This window comes from Eubalaena glacialis, chromosome 4, assembly GCF_028564815.1.
Source record: "Eubalaena glacialis isolate mEubGla1 chromosome 4, mEubGla1.1.hap2.+ XY, whole genome shotgun sequence".
In the NCBI taxonomy this organism is placed as follows: Eukaryota; Metazoa; Chordata; class Mammalia; order Artiodactyla; family Balaenidae; genus Eubalaena; species Eubalaena glacialis.
Window position 1 is genome coordinate 176,967,577 of NC_083719.1, and position 15,795 is coordinate 176,983,371.

At 55.1% G+C, this 15,795-nt stretch overlaps 1 protein-coding gene and 1 long non-coding RNA gene across 2 annotated transcripts; one reads left to right on the top strand and one right to left on the bottom strand.

Moving 5' to 3' along the window:
• Positions 1-306: 306 nt before the first annotated feature.
• On the bottom strand, positions 307-15,649 carry MAN2B1 (mannosidase alpha class 2B member 1). The gene is made up of 24 exons (XM_061190320.1): positions 15,483-15,649; positions 14,681-14,783; positions 14,334-14,507; positions 13,779-13,972; positions 13,017-13,149; positions 12,651-12,796; positions 12,103-12,219; positions 9,113-9,198; positions 8,909-9,029; positions 8,751-8,829; positions 8,453-8,562; positions 8,088-8,195; positions 7,664-7,780; positions 6,337-6,510; positions 5,126-5,223; positions 4,926-5,043; positions 3,219-3,337; positions 3,027-3,128; positions 2,763-2,850; positions 2,504-2,584; positions 1,850-2,077; positions 1,241-1,396; positions 1,043-1,145; positions 307-552 (listed from the first exon to the last, which is right to left on the bottom strand). Exons 1-24 carry the CDS (start codon positions 15,642-15,644, stop codon positions 443-445), a joined length of 3,027 nt encoding a protein of 1,008 aa, XP_061046303.1. The 5' UTR covers positions 15,645-15,649; the 3' UTR covers positions 307-442.
• Positions 1,577-4,240, top strand: LOC133091251 (uncharacterized). The gene is made up of 4 exons (XR_009700871.1): positions 1,577-1,646; positions 1,807-2,102; positions 2,952-3,388; positions 3,901-4,240. It is a non-coding gene; the product is annotated as an uncharacterized LOC133091251 (long non-coding RNA).
• Positions 15,650-15,795: the final 146 nt, after the last annotated feature.

Genomic DNA, 15,795 nt, shown 5'->3' on the forward strand with positions numbered 1-15,795 from the left:
CCCTGGTCTGGGAACTAAGATCTCACAAGCCGCAGGGCATGGCAAAAAACAAAACAAAACAAAAAAACAGCTCTTGTCACAGCCCTAGTGGACGGAGGAGTGAAGCAGGAGTGGAGGACAGAGTGGTAGGTGAGGTGGGGTGTGAACTGTGTAGACTCTGGTGAGAGGATTCAAACCAGCAAGTGGTCTTCCTGCAAGGCCTCGGGTCAAGGGTGAGCTAGGGTTTGCTGACCTTTCTGGGTCATAAATTCCACTGCCTTCAAAATAAAAAAAAAAAAAAAACCCACACTCAGTTACACCTTGACCTGAGTCTATTCTTGGTAGTGGCATTTTAATGGCTTTCCTTGGCAGCAGCAGCAGCAGCAAGAGGAGAAGGGGGAGAGTTTGCCCCGCCCCTGGAGGAGTGGGCTCAGGCTCTGGGGGAATCTTGCCTCCACCGGGTCTAGCCGTCCTCTTCCCATTGGACTGAGGCCAAGAAGGTGCGGATTTCCATGGGCTGTAGCGTGATGGTGGTGGAGACCAGCCGGGAAGGAGAAGGATGGGGTGTGGGGCCTGGGGAGGTGGAGGGGAGAAGGAGTGAGGGACGTAGACTTCCTTTGCCTTAACACCCCTATGCCACCCCACACCACCCCTGTGCTCCCTCTCCTGAACACAGACATACCACTTTAAATCTGTCCCTAGGGCCTCACTCGCAGACCCTTCAACTGCTTCCCAGGGCCTAGATACCACCCCCAGATCCCCAAATCCCTCCCCAGTGCCTGGTCACCATCCTCACACCCACAAGTCCCACCCCAAGGACCGTCAAGCCAACGCCTGCCTCTAGAACTAGACACCGACGGAGATTCTCAAATCTTGATCTTGGGACTGCACTCCATTCTCAAACCCTCAAGACCTACCACTAGTTTGCTGGACCCACCTCAGTCCCTTAAACCCCTAACCTGGATCTTAACACCGACCGACTCAGGCCCTCGAGCTCTATACCTGGACCTGGTCAACATTCCCACACCTCCCACCCGGCCCCCAGCTCTGGGCAGGCCCCCACCCGTGTTTGGTGTCCACTGGAGCCTGGAGGCGTGGGCCCGGAGCTGGTTGGCCGCCAGCGTGGTCTCCCGCAGGTCGGTGATGGTGAAGGCGGAGAACAGATCCTGCGGGCAGTGGATGGGCCGGGCTGCGTTGGGACAAAGCTGGGGTTTCCCCTCCCGCCTCTCTCCTCTCTCCTTCCCACCTCTGCTCTCCTCACCGTCAAGTCCAAGGTCACCGGAGAGCTCAGGTTGCGGCCCGAGTCCTCCCCTACGGCGAACTGGTGCTCTAAGCGCAGCAGCAGCGTCTCCGGGCCCCAGCGGGCCAATGTTAGTAGATGCACGGAAGGCGGCAGCTCTCGGCGCAGCCCCGAAAACTGCGGGAAAGAGTGGCGCGGGTCTGAGCCAGGAGGGGCGGGACTGAGCGGTGGTCAGGAGGCGGAGACCCAGCGTGGAGGGGCGGGCCTTGGCCGCGGTGAGGGGGCGGGGCTTACCCGGGGAGCGGCGGGGCTCACCCAGGACAGAGCCAATGAGGGGACGGGGCGGTGCCAGGTTGGGGGCAGAAAGGATTTGGTCTGAGACTGAGTTAGGGCGGGGAGGAAGAGTGGAGAGACCCGGCTGGAGGAGGTGAGTAGACGAGAGGGCCGGGCCGAAGCTGCCGGGGTGACGGGACTGAGCTAAGGGGACTGGACTAGCATACGTCCTCCCCAGGACGGGTAGGGGCAGGCGAGGTGGGTCCCAGTTAAGCCTAGGTAAATCCGCCCTCAACCCCGCTCCTCCCCCGCAGGCTTCCTTCGGGTCCTCTTTCTGCCGGCCCCACCGCCCCTCACCTGCGTGCGAGGGGCGACCTCGAGGCGGTAGGGGGCGCCGCCACCTCGGGCCAGCACCACCTGCGGGGCCAGGACCTCCTTCTCCGCCTGCAACCGGTGCCCGGCGGCCGCGGTCCGGGCCTTGTCCAGCAGCACGAGGTGGCGCCCTCGCACCCAAAGCCCCGACCCCTCCTCCAGCAACGGCTCCCCTACTCCGCGGGCATCGTCTCTCAGCAGCCTTCTGTGCACCTGCGGGGAGAGTGGCCAGGAGAGGGTGAGGGTCCTTCTAGCCAATTTCTGGGCCAGAAATTGGGTAAAAGCAAGTGGGAATTTCAAGAAAAACTGAAGATTGGGGTGGAATGGATGAGGACGAAGGTCTGGTAGGGGGTCCCCAGTAGAAGTGGGGATCCGACCTAACAAGGGACTAGGACAGAGGGAGGTAAGGATCTAATGCGGGCGTGGATAGGGCAAATCAGGGCCTGGAGGGGAGGCTTGGGTAAGGATTGGATAAAAGCACGGAGTAAATGTCTCACATAGGAATGGAGGGCTCTGCTTAGCGGGGACCACAAACGGAGGGGTGCACCTAGCAACAGAAACTGGCTTCAAGGTCCTGCAGGGGGCCAGGGAGGGAACTGGTGGGAGGACCCTGACTTAGATGGGGCTCGGACCACTCACCATGAGCTCTAAGGAGCCATCACTCAGGCTACTGCCCCCCTGGGAGCGGTCAGTCAACACAGTCAGCTGCACGTTCCCATCCTGGGGGGCAAGGGGTGAGTGAGGGGCTGCATTGCCGGCCAGCCCTGGCCCCCAGGCAGGCCCCACAAGGATGGTGGAGACTGCTGAGGACAGTTGGGAGATGTTAAGAATGAGAGGTAACCCCTGCTCTGTAAAGGGGTGTCAGGAAGATGTGGGGAGCAGGATGGGGGATGGGTACCGTGATGTAAATGCGACTGTTAACTGGATAGTAGTTTCCCGCCACTGGCTCAGTCTGGTTCAGCTTCCAGGTGAGTCGATAATCCCGCCTGGGGTGGGGTGGGATTTGATCAGGCCCGGGGTCTGGCTCCCCTTCCCCGCTCACCCACTCCTCACTCCCCCTTCACCCTCTCCCTCCCACACTCATTAGGATCAGCAGGTGCCCCCACTGGCCCTGGGCCCCAACAGACCACAGACCACCCCTCAGTGCCCCCAGTCACCGCACCTCCTCTCCAGGATCTCCCGGCCATTGCTGTCAGTGTAGAAGAGTCCGTCTGTCTCCAGCACAGTGTCAAAGCGACTGATGACCTCCTTCCCCCAGCCATCACTATACCCAATGGGATGGCAAGGTGGTGAGCCTCACCTTAACTCCACTCTGCCCTTCGCTCAGCCCCCACTCCCAACCTCCACCACTCACCCCACAGGTATTGGCCCCACTGTCCACTCCAGCTCCAGGTGCCGCTGTCCCGGGTACAGGCGAACCACCTGGGAACACCAGGCTGAGAAGTTCTGGTGCACTTCCTGCACCAAGGCTGTCTGCAGGCACATGGGGGTGAAGGGCAGGTGTAAGCGTGCAGCTGAGCAGAGGTGAGCCCTGCAAATGTCCACCCCTGCTGTGAAGCTCACAAAGGCCTACATCAGGGTCAACCCCACTAATAGCTTGGGAGCCCCACCCACCTCCCCCACCTGCCTAGGTGTGATGCCCACACTTTGTACCTCAGTCATAGCCATGTAATTTTTTGAGTTTGGCATACATGCTTGCTGCCCACCATTACCGTATCTCCCCTCCTTAGAACAGGATTCTAGCTTAGCACATGGCTACTGGGAATAGACTGTACTGTTTCGTCTTCAGACGAAACCACAGCTACGAGGTTCTGAGTAGCTGTGTGACCATGTTTGGCCCAGTCAAAGTGGTGTGAACAATGTTCCTTGCCCCTTTCCCTCTTCTACTGGCTCAAATGCAAATGTGATGGCTGGAGCTTGAGCAGCCATCTTGGGCCATGAGGTGGAAGCTGAATGTTGAGGAGGGTAGAGCAATAAGATAGAAGACTAGGGCTTCCCTGGTGGCGCAGTGGTTAAGAATCTGCCTGCCAATTCAGGGAACATGGGTTCGAGCCCTGGTCCAGGAAGATCCCACATGCCACAGAGCAGCTAAGCCCGTGCACCACAACTACTGAGCCTGCGTTCTAGAGCCCGCAAGCCACAACTACTGAGCCCAAGTGCCACAACTACTGAAGACCACGCGCCTAGAGTCCATGCTCCACAACGAGAAGCCGCCGCAATGAGAAGCCTGCGCACCGTAATGAAGAGTAGCCCCTCCTCTCCACAACTAGAGAAAAAGCCCACATGCAGCAACGAAGACCCAACGCAGCCAAAAATTAAAAAAAATTAAAAATTAAAAAAAGATAGAAGACTAGATGACTACTGAACCATCCCACCTGCCCAGACTTTCCGTTAGATGGAAAGAAACTTCCATCTTGTTTTAGGCATGGTTAATTTGGGTAACTCTGTTACAGGAAGCAAAACTATATCCTAATACAGTGACCCAGGTATGCAGGTGTTCACCTCAAGGAGAATCATGTCAACTGTGAGGCTTGCCGTTACCTGCCCCATTCCCACCGTAAGAGGAAACGTCAACGAGAGGCCCCAGGAAACCCCACAAGCCTGAGCCCCTGTTCCCAGCCAGATGCACCCTCAAATATCCACCCTAAGTTAGAATCACCCAAGCCCTATCCAAGTGTGAACCTTTAAATATCCACCCCAGATAAAATCCCCTCCTACCACAGATCCTTGGTGAAATCCGCAAGCAGTTACACCTGGCTCTCCCTATCTGTTGGCCAAATGGGAACACCCCACCCCCAATTTCAAAAGCTAAGTATAATCTTGACACTCATAACAGGTGTGAATGCCTTTCTATATGCTTCCATGGCGTGACTGTCACACAACCAGCCATGAATATCAACCCTGTGGGAGGATCCTCAAGTATTCCCCTCGGGTCTTAGCCTTCTTATTTGCTGGAGATGTAAATCCTCCCCCCACCGCACACATGGCACACCACCCTCCACACACACACCCCCCACATGCCCCATCCCCAAGTGCCCACTCATCAGTCTTAATCCCTCACCTTCACAAGGTGGGTTTGAGCCCAGTGGCTCACAAGCAGTGGTTCCTGTCGGTTGGGTCTGAAGATGTAGGCACCTGAGACCTGGGAGCTTAGACTGTTGCCTGTACTGGCGTTGTACCTGGGGCCAGGGCAGGTGAGAGTCAGGCAAGGGACCCCAGCTCTGCTCACACCTGCTCCCTGACCTGGTGGTCCTCCCTCACCAGTAGAAGGCTTGGCGAACAGGCAGCCGGAGGTTCTGGTCCAGGTTCTCCAACTCCATCAAGAGCCCTGAGTCAGGGTCAAACCTAGCCCGGATGTACTGGGGAGAAAAGGGTGGACAGACGTTAATGACCATCACTTCAGCCAACGGCAGCTTCATCCTTCCTGGGGCTCAGGAGAAAACCCTGGAGTCACCCACCCTTCCCTCCTTTCTCTCTCTCACTCCTTACCTCTGACTCTTTTAGCAAATCCGAACAGCTCCGCTTTCTACCTTACCCTCAATCTGACCACTTCTCACCACCTCCATGGCATTCCTGGACTGCAGCCAACCCCTTCCTGATCTCCCACCTTCCATGCTCGCTCCCCAGTCTTTTCCCCCCATAACCGCCAAAAGGTGCCTGTAACACCAGAAGTGAGATCACAGCCCATCTGCTCGGGACCCAGGCTGCTTATGCAACTGACAGAGGAACCACGGTACCAGGACCCACAAGATGTTTAGGACCCATGGAAAAGTATAAATCTCAATTTCTTTTAGGTTCAGAAGAAAACTTGAATGAAATAATAATGAATATATTATATTGAAGCCTGCATGGTTAATATTCATGTTAATATCCATACTATCATGAAATACAATTTTTAACATATTTTTATGGAAGGAGGGACCCACAAAGGCCAAAGTGCTAGGACCCACAAGAGTCTTAATGCAACCCTGTTTCTCCAGTGGTTCCTTCACAGTAAAAGCCAGAGTCCTCCCCTCAGCCTGCCCTTAAGGCTCACATGATCTGACCTATCACCTCCACCCCAACACCCTGTTTCAGCCACACTGAGTGTTCTTTGAACACCCAACACCCGCCTACTTGAGGGCTTTTGTGTCTGCTGCTCCCTACCTGACTGGATCCCTCTTCCCCCAAATGGCCACACGGCTCTCTCCCCCAAGTCTCTGACATGCCTCACTTAATTTGCAAAACGCTACCTCTATCAGCTCTGACATTTCTGTCAAGTGTCACCCATGATTACATTGGGTCCTCATAACAGCCCCAGGAGAGGACACTGAGGCTCAAAGGAAGACAGTCACTCACTTGAGGACACACAATGGGGGGCTGATGATGCTAGACCATGAACCTAAGACCCACTGACCCAGGGTCCATGTGGCTTACTGCCACATCTCAAATTTGTCACCCGGGAATGGAAGGGGATATGAATAGGGTCTCACCTCATTCTGGATGACCAAGACACGAGACCAGGGCTTCTGGGATCTGGGATGGTGGATGTGGGCCTGGGGGCTTTGGCCAGGCACCTGGGTTACTGAGTAGATGCTGAAGCCCAAGGCAGGCACTGAGGCTGAGAAAAGCAGCTCCTGACTGTCTGAGCTGGGAATCATCACCACCTCGGGTAAGGGAGGAAGGAAACCAAGTCAAGAAGCTGTGAGTACACATATAAAGCCACACCACACATACAGGGAGGGGTCAAACTTGAGGAGGGAAAGGAGTTCCAGGATGGGGCGAAGAAATTTAGGAGTTGGGCAGAGGGGATGCGAGTGTCAGAAATGCTGAGTTAAAGATTGCAAAGAGGGAATTCCCTGGCAGTCTAGCGGTTAGGACTCAGCGCTTCCACTGCAGGGGGCACATGGGTTCGATCCCTGATTGGGGAACGAAGATCCTGCAAGCTGCATGGCCAAAAAAAAAAAAAAAGATTGCGAAGATTCATAAGGTGGGAAAAATCCACTATGAGGGTGGAGTTACTGTGGGAGGTGGGAGAAATGAGGGAGTAAATTCAGGAAGAGATCCTTGAGACAGGGGAGGGAGGGAAAGACAGATTCTTGGGGGAGGAAGAGGTTAGTGGGAAGAGGCCTTCCAGGATGAGGGGAATATTCATAAACAGGAAATTTTTTCACGGGGAGATATTTAAAAGGGGAAGAGGGCTTCCCTGGTGGCGCAGTGGTTAAGAATCCGCCTGCCAATGCAGGGGACACGGGTTCAAGCCCTGGTCCGGGAAGATCCCACGTGCTGCAGAGCAACTAAGCCCGTGCGCCACAACTACTGAGCCTGAGCTTTAGAGCCCGCGTGCCACAACTACTGAGCCTGCGCGCCTAGAGCCTGTGCTCCGCAACAAGAGAAACCACTGCAATGAGAAGCACCCGCACCACAACGAAGAATAGCCCCCGCTCGCCGCAACTAGAGAAAGCCCACGTGCAACAAAAAAGACCCAACGCAGCCAAAAATAAATAAATAAAATACATTTTTAAAAAGGGGGGGGAGATACTCATGGGAGGGGGGAATGTTCCCAAGGGGGTGTTATATTAAGGGGTAGAGGGGAAAGATATTCAGAGGACGAGACAGTAATGGGCAGAAGGTATTCATGGAGGGGGAGGTATCCGAGAGAGGGAGGTGTCCATGAAAGGAGAGATCCAGGGAGGGAAATAAACCTGGGGGAAGTGTCCATGGGGCGAAGGGAGAAATGCCCATGGCGGGAGGTTTCCAAGGGGTTAGGTATTCATGGGTTGTGGTATTCAGGGAAAAATATTTGTCGAGTGGGCTTACATCGCTGGGCACAACTGTGCCACTGGGGTCCCTCACGAGGAAAACGTGTTTGCTGACAGGCAGCCGCACCATCCGATCCACTTTCCGCCCCAAGGGGTTATAAATGGTCACCTGGAACTGGGGTGGGAGGGTCAGAGCAGGCATGGGTCACCATAGGCCTTCTGCAAACCCACCCACCATGTGCAGCAACGTCCCTGGGTGATTCAAACCCCCAAGTGGTGCACTGGTCTCCGTCCTGCAGCAGCATCACTGAGCCCCCAGTGACCTCGCCCCATAGTTACCAGCAACCGGCTGAGGCTTCGAGAGCCCATCAGCCCCGCCTCCTTTCCGCGCCGCCACCGGGCGGTTTCGCCGGCTCTCGTCTCACCCACCACCCACGGGACCGGTCCCCCGGCCCCGCCCCTCCCCGTCCAGGCCGGCTCACGCTCTCCGAGGTCTGGGTGAGCGGACAAACGCTGATGTTGAGCTTGCGACAGAACATGAAGTCCTCCTTGGAGCCACTGAGCCGCGCCAGCGCATTGCTGAGGAGAACCTGGGGAGGCGCGTAAAGTGAGAGGTATGCTCTGGCCGCCACGCGCGTCTCCTCCTCGCCGCCCCGCCCCCAGCCTCGCCCCTGCTTTCTCCGCCCCTCCCATCCCAGGACCCGCCCCTCCTTCCACAAGCCCCGCCCCACGAGCCCTTCCAGACACCACTCCGCTGTTTTCGACCGCGCCCCGTACTGGCCCCGTCCCTTTTGTTCCAGGGCCTGCCCCTTCCTGTCTCCGCCTCTCCCAGGCTCCGCCCTCGCACCTCGCAGGGCCCCCAGCCTTCTGCAAGTTGGCGAGCGTAGTCATTGGCCACGTGCTGGCGGGAGGTGCCGCTGACCGCATCGTGGTGCTGGAGCACGGCCATCGCCTCATCTGCAGGCAGATGGTGAGCCGGGTGGGGTCTCCGCAGGACTCCCGGCCCCCGACCCCAAGGAGACGTGAAAAGTCATGTGCTGGCAGGCTGGGTTCTTAGGGGCTTTAAGAAGGGACTCGAGGGGGCAGTGGAGGTCTGGAGTCCAGCTTCAGCCTCGCCCCCGTCCCCTCACCCGCTGGACACCTACTGAGGGGTGCACTGTCTCCGGAACCATAGGGTCCCACGTTGGCTGCCGGACCCACCAGCGCCTCCAGCTGGTTGCACACCTGTAGAGCAGGGGGTATGTTGGGGCACCAGGCCTGTCAGGACCCCTGAGCCACCCCCTTGAGCCTGGCGCCCACCTACCTGCAGGAAGTTGTAGCTTAGGCGCTCATAGCGTTTGAGGGCAGGCCGGCTGGAAAAGTAACCGGTCCAGAACATGTGGGGGCCGTCGGCGTAGGGGAAGAAGTCATCCTCTTTCAGCGACCTGCAACGGCAGCAGCATTGAGGGCAGGGTCACGACCCACAGGGCATGCCACCCCCCCCAGGCTCCCCAGTCCCCCCAAATACCAGGTGAGGTTGGCCTTGTTCAGCTGCCAGAGATAACAGGCCGGAGTGGAGTAGAGAACATTGACGCGGCTCCCGTTGGCCTGTTGCTGCGGGGAGGTGTCAGTGTGTGAGCCCTCAGGAGCCCAGGGAGGGGGGGGGCCCCACAAGCGTGCACATACCTACTCACACACACACATGTGCACACATTCATGCATCCAGTCGGTTCAGATTCTCTTAATACACAGTTTGAGTGCAAACCAATGGCCAAGTGTGAAAATGAATGTTGGCCGAAGCTAAATATTACCAGCCTGGAGAGAATTTCAGGGATGCAAGAATAAACCTGAGATTTTACTAAACTTTAAATAATTCCAATTTTATTATTTAAAACTTTCATGGAAAAACTAAATATGACATTATAGGACAGGAATAATAACTCCTCAGCACTGTAAGGTTATTGCCAGATGACACAACTGTTACAATGAATGGAGGCTCACTTTCAACTGAGGGAGGTGGAGGAACAAGAAGGTGACCTCCGTGAGTTAAAGGATGTTTGTTCTGCTCGAGTTGTGTCCCCAGTGCCTCGTACACAGTAGGTGCTCAATAAACACTTGAATGACCTAGAGAATATTATACTTAGTGAAGTCAGAGAAAGACAGATACTATATGATATCACTTATATGTGGAATCTAAAAAATAATACAAATGAATCTATATACAAAACAGAAACAGACTCACGGACATAGAAAACAAACTTATGGTTACCTAAGGGGAGAGGGGGAGGGATAAATTAGGAGTATAAGATTGACAGATATAATCTACTATACATAAAATAGATAAGCAACAAGGATTTACTGTATAACCCAGGGATTTATATTCGACATCTTGTAATAACCTATAATAGAAAATAACCTGAAATATATATATATAACTGAATCACTTTGCTGTACACCTGAAACTAATACAATATTTGTAATACAATACAATATTGTAAGTCAACTATACTTTAATTAAAGAAATAAACAAAACAAACACTTGAGTGAATGAAGAGAAGTGCATAGGACTACATGCCTTTATGTGCAAACACACATCTACACCCCTGAACACACACTCATGTACAGATTTACATACACACACACCGTATTCACTGAGCAAACAATCACTTGATTCTGCAGCATGCTCAGGATTGTGGACACAATTTACAACCAGAGGCTAGCCCTGCTCTCACGGTATTCACAGCCAAGTGCAGAGGAGAGAAACTGAACAGATAGTCAGTTGGTTACAGTCAACCTAGACGTATCATCACAGGTATTTGTGGGGACTCCTGTGAGCACAGAGGAAAGAGCAAGAGCTCGGCTGGGACCTGGTGAAGGCTTCCTAGAGGAGAAGACATTGCAACTGGTGTCTTAAAGAAGCAGCAGAAGATTTTCAGCCCCAAATAATAATAATAAACAACCATAATACTTATTATTTACCTGGCACTGGTCTACTGGTCTATGCAAATGAACTCATTAAACTTTCATCAATAGCCCTGTCAGCTGGGAACCACCATTATGCCCATTTCCTAGATAAGAAAATTGAGGCACTGACTGCTTAAGAACATTCCTCAAGGTCACAGAGCCAGTAAGTGGCAAAACCAGGATTTGAACCAAAGGAACTCCATTTCCAGTAAAATGGAGTGTGTGAAGGAGCAGGCAGGAGAAAAACCAAAAGAATGTGATCTTCTGGCAGCCCAGGAACACGGTATTTGCAGGAGGAAGTAGTCAAGGTGTTGAAGCCTCCTCAGGGACCAGGGGCTTGGGGAGGAGTGGGAAATGTCTTCTGGAAGGCCCTTGGTGACGTTACTGAGAGCTGTTTTTGGTGAAACAGCAGTGCAGGGAGCGCGTGGAAGGTGAGGACATTAAAGACTGTGCCAGGGCTTCTCTGGTGGCACAGTGGTTAAGAATCCCCCTGCCAATGCAGGGGACACAGGTTCAATCCCTGGTCCGGGAAGATCCCACATGCCGTGGAGTAGCTAAGCCTGTGCGCCACAACTACTGAGCCTGAGCTCTAGAGCCTGCAAGCCACAACTACTGAGCCCATGTGCCACAACTACTGAAGCCTGCGCGCCTAGAGCCCGTGCTCCGCAACAAGAGAAGCCACAACAATGAGAAGCCCGCGCACCGCAACAAGGAGTAGCCCCCTCTCACCGCAACTAGAGAAACCCCGCGCACAGCAACGAAGACCCAACGCAGCCAAAAATAAATAAATAAATAAATAAATAAATTTTTTTTTAAATAAATAAAAATAAAAAAGACTGTGCCAGTAGACAACTCTGGGGATGAAATGATGGGGGAGGGGAGACGAGGTTCTGTGCTGATGGGAGAGTGAATGCCTGCCCACACAGCCACAGACCATTTACAGAGGCCACATCAATACATCCACGGTAGACAGAATAATGGCCACCGAAAGATGTCCATGTCCTAATCCCCAGAACCTGTGACTATGTTAGGTTACATGGCAAAAGGGAATTAAGACTGCAGAATTAAGGCTGTTAATCAGCTGATCTTAAACTAGAGAGATTATCCTGGATTATCTAGTGGGTCCAATGTAATCACAAGGGTCTCTAAAAGTTGAAGAGGGAGGAGAAAGAAGTGAGAGTGAGAAAAAGAGATGTAACACCAGAGGCAGGGTCAGAGAGCTGCTATGTTGGTGGCTTTGAAGATGGAGGAGGGGGCCGTGAGCCAAGGAATGTGGGCAGCCTCTAGAAGCTGGACAAGGCAAGGAGACTTTTCCCTAGAGCTTTCAGAAGGAATGCAGCCCTGCTGACATCTTTATTTTAGCCCAGTGAGACCCATGTCAGACTTGTGACCTACAGAACTGTAAGATAACATGATTTCTGTTGTTTTAAGCCACTAAGTTTGTGGTAACTTGTTAAAGCAGCAATAGAAAACTAAGATAGCACCCATAGTTAATGTACGTGGCCCAAGGCCCAGGGATACAAGCACAAGTGCCCACGGGGTAGGCACACTCACCTGGGCGTTGACCAGCTGGATGAGCTTGTCAAGGTTCTTGAACCACATGTTGGCATTCTCATATTGGAAGTCTGAGCCCATGGTCATCACAGTGTGGTTGGTGCGGTAGTGCTGGCCCTGTAGGTGGGATGGGGGGTGTCCTCAGGCCAGGGTGTCCTGGGCCACCCCTGTGGACAGCTGTGTCTCGATATATATGTGGTCAAGAATGTGGGTGCACAGAGGCATGGGGGGCAGGGGTGGAATTGTGTCACGTGGGAGCAAAGGGACATACAGAAAAATAGCCACAAGCTGTTGAGTAATTCTCTTGGGCTCACCACCCAGACGTGGGTACTGAGGCACTGTGCCATGCTGTCTCATGATCATGGTGGAGGTGCAGGGGTCCGCATTTCTAGTCAGGAATGCACACAAATCCAGGAGGAGGGCATAGTGATGGTGAACGGAATACTACCTTCCTCCGAGGATGGTGAGGAGGTGCTAGGGATTGCCTGGGCCGGTGGAAAGGCCCCGTGCATGTACACCAGAGACACAGGTTCTGGGTACCAGGTTACCTGGGCAGTGGCCAACTTCAGGAAGTAATGGACCAGGTCCTTGGCGTTGTACTCCGGGCTGAGTGGGTCCTCCACAAAGGGCCTGTCGGCACACAGCGTGTCCCAGCACAGACCATCCGGTGGGTTGTAAATGTTGGGGAGCACACCTGTGGGCCGCACCAGGCTCAGGGGTGGCCCCACTCCCTAGACCTGCCAGGCCCCACAGTGGACAGACTTCAGAATTTGCGGGGCCCAGTGCAAAGTGCAAATGCTGGGCCCTTGTTCCTAAATTACTAAGAATTTCAAGACAGTGACAGCTGGCTATAAAACCAAGCCCAGGGCCCTTCTGAGCGTGGGGGCGGCCCTCTCCCCACTCCACCCCCTTACCGGTGAAGAGGTCCGCGGTGGGGGGCTTCAGGCTGGCGCTGGCCCGCCACACCTGCTCCATTTCCATCTTCTCCTTCCGCACGCTCTTGTCTTGATAATCCAGGCGTCCGAAGAAGAAGCCGTCAAAACCCATCTGCAGATGGGGTAGGATGAGGAGCGGGATGGGAGAGCAGGAGAGGGCAGGATAAATAAGGGCCTAGCCCTCTCCTCACCAACGGCCACCCCTTCAGAGCACGGATAGAAAAACCAGGTCTAAGACCAGGGAGGCCCTCCAGTTCATTTTGAACTTGGGGAGGGTCGGGAAGTCCTGCGGGAGCGCCGGGAGGGAGCTGGTCCAACGCTAGAACCCACCTCCACCTTCCCCAGCTCAAGGAGGCCTTACCCTTTCCGCAGCCTAAGCACGGGAAGGAGGCGGGGTCATGGCACAGGTAATGAAGCCGGCTGCAAAACAGCAGGCCATCGCCTGCCACCCCACTTGGGGAGGAGCCAGGATCAGAGCAAACGGGGTGGGGTCGGGGAGGGGGAGGAGCCAGCTGGACATGAGGGTGCGGGGGATCAACCTAGGCTGGGGCAGAGCAGGGTCAAGGCCAGAGCAGAAAAGGAATGGAATTCACAGGTCACCCAAGAGGCAGGGTCTCAAGGGGCGAGAGGGCCAGGGGCAGGGCCTGGTCCGAGTGAACTTTCAGGGAAGGGAGGGGCTTGAGTGACCGGGGGAGGAGTCAGAGGGAATGAAGGGGCTGGACCAAGAGGCCAGGAAAAGACCTGCGCGAACAGCGAGGCCTGCTCCCTAGAGTGGCCGAAGGGGTCGATGTGCCAGGCCACACGGGGGCGCCCGTTGCTGCCAAACGTGTCCTCCAGGAAGCGCAGCCCGAGTGTCATCTGGTCGATGATGGCTCCATAGTGGGTGGCCGCCTCATCGTTCATCACCCAGCCACCATTGGCAAACTCTAGGCGTCCTGTGCCGGGAGGGGCAAAGTCCAAGTCAGCTGTCAGGGCCAGGAGTGGAGCCGGGGTTGGTGATGCCGGGTTGAGAAGACCTGCCTGCATGCCCAGGCCTGAGAGGCGAAGAGGGGTCACCCCCAGGCCAGTGTAGAGAGATACTGAACAGAAGGCCTCCTGGCATGGCAGGCTTTCCAGAGGATTCACTGGAGGTGGGACCTTACAGGACGCACAGGAGTTCTCCAAATACAGAGAAATTCCAGGCAGGTGCAGCCACATACAGGCAGCACTTGGTATGATAAAAATCTCAGAAGCCAGAGTAGTAGAAACAGAAGCTGGGCTGGGTTTCCTCTTTTCACTTCCTTAGGGCAGGCTCACCCTGGCGCACCAGGTCCCGCACGATTTCCTGTGTTGCATTTGTCTGCTGTCGCCACCAACGAGAAAAGAAAGCGATTTCCACATAGATGAAGCGGCGGGTGGGCTCCACCAGCAGGGAAGAGATGACCGAGTCTAGGATGTACTGCACGCCCGCGTGCTGGACATCATTCTGGACTGTGGGAATAGGGGTCAGGCAGTCAGGGACCAGCAAGCCAAGGGGCATATTCCTAGACACAGGAGCCCAAGCTGGGCATTGCCCCCACCCTAATGTCCAGAGCTGAAAAAGAATTCGAGGGGCTCCGAGGGGCCATGGGAGTCCTAGGTGTCAGTCCCCACCCTCTACTCACTGCCGTAGAAGTACTGGTCCACCGTCTTGAGCCAGCCCACATCATCATGTGTGTGGGCCACCAGGTGCACGTTCAGCATGTCCGGCTCCACCTTGGGGCATGTCTGCACAGGGACCCCAAACACAAACACACATACCCTGTCAATAACCCCAAGGTTAAGAGGCAGGCTGCAGTGGGGCGTTGGGGAGGACATAAGGTGAGCCTTGATTTAGAGGCAAGTGACTCAGGTGGGGCCAGGCCCTCCCAGGGAGGACACACATAGTTGTGTCACAGATGCAACTCCCACCTGACACAACTTCTCAGCGCACCTCTCATTCACACTCTGGGGGAATAATAGTAGTAGCTAATGTTTATTAAGCATTTGCAAATACCAAGCAGTCAGCCTGGGGGGTGGGGGCGATATTATCTCCAGTTTTCAGATAAGAACACTGAGGATCAGAGAGGTGAAGTGACTTGGCCAAGATCACGCAGCCAGGAAGTAGAGGAGCCAAGCTAGAACTTCAGGCAGCTGGCTCCCAGCTCTCCACCAGTCCTCGCCACACATACAGCTGCTCGCCTGCTCACGTCCAATCACACAGGTAAATGCATGAAAAGTCCAGAAGCAAGGGAGGCAGACACAGACAGCCCCATTCTTAGACACGCACAGCCAGACTTCTCAATGACACAAAGCATGCACTCAGACCACACTGTCATATTAGCAACCATTCACTATGCACCCACAAAACAGACCCACCACACCTTCGGACCCTACTGGAGGCGTCACTCTGGCTCTTGTACATTTCCGCTCGCTGGCCGCGCTCACCTGGTATCCCGCGGCCCAAGCGCTGGGCGTCGCCAGCAACAACAAAAAGAGAAAGGAGAGAAGCGGGATCGGTGGCCACAGCGCCCAGGAGCTCGTCCGGGACCCCGCCGCGCCCCGGCCGCCGCCAGCGCGGACCCCCGAAGACCGCGCGTCAGCGCCCATGGCTCTAACGCCGCCGCCGCCGCCACCGCCGCCACCGCCGCCACCGCCGCCACCGCCTCCGCCTCCGCCTCCCGGGGGTTCCCGGGCCTGGCTGGGGCCGGGTAAACGCCCCGCCTCCAGAACCCGGCTTGGCCAATGGGCACCGGTGGGG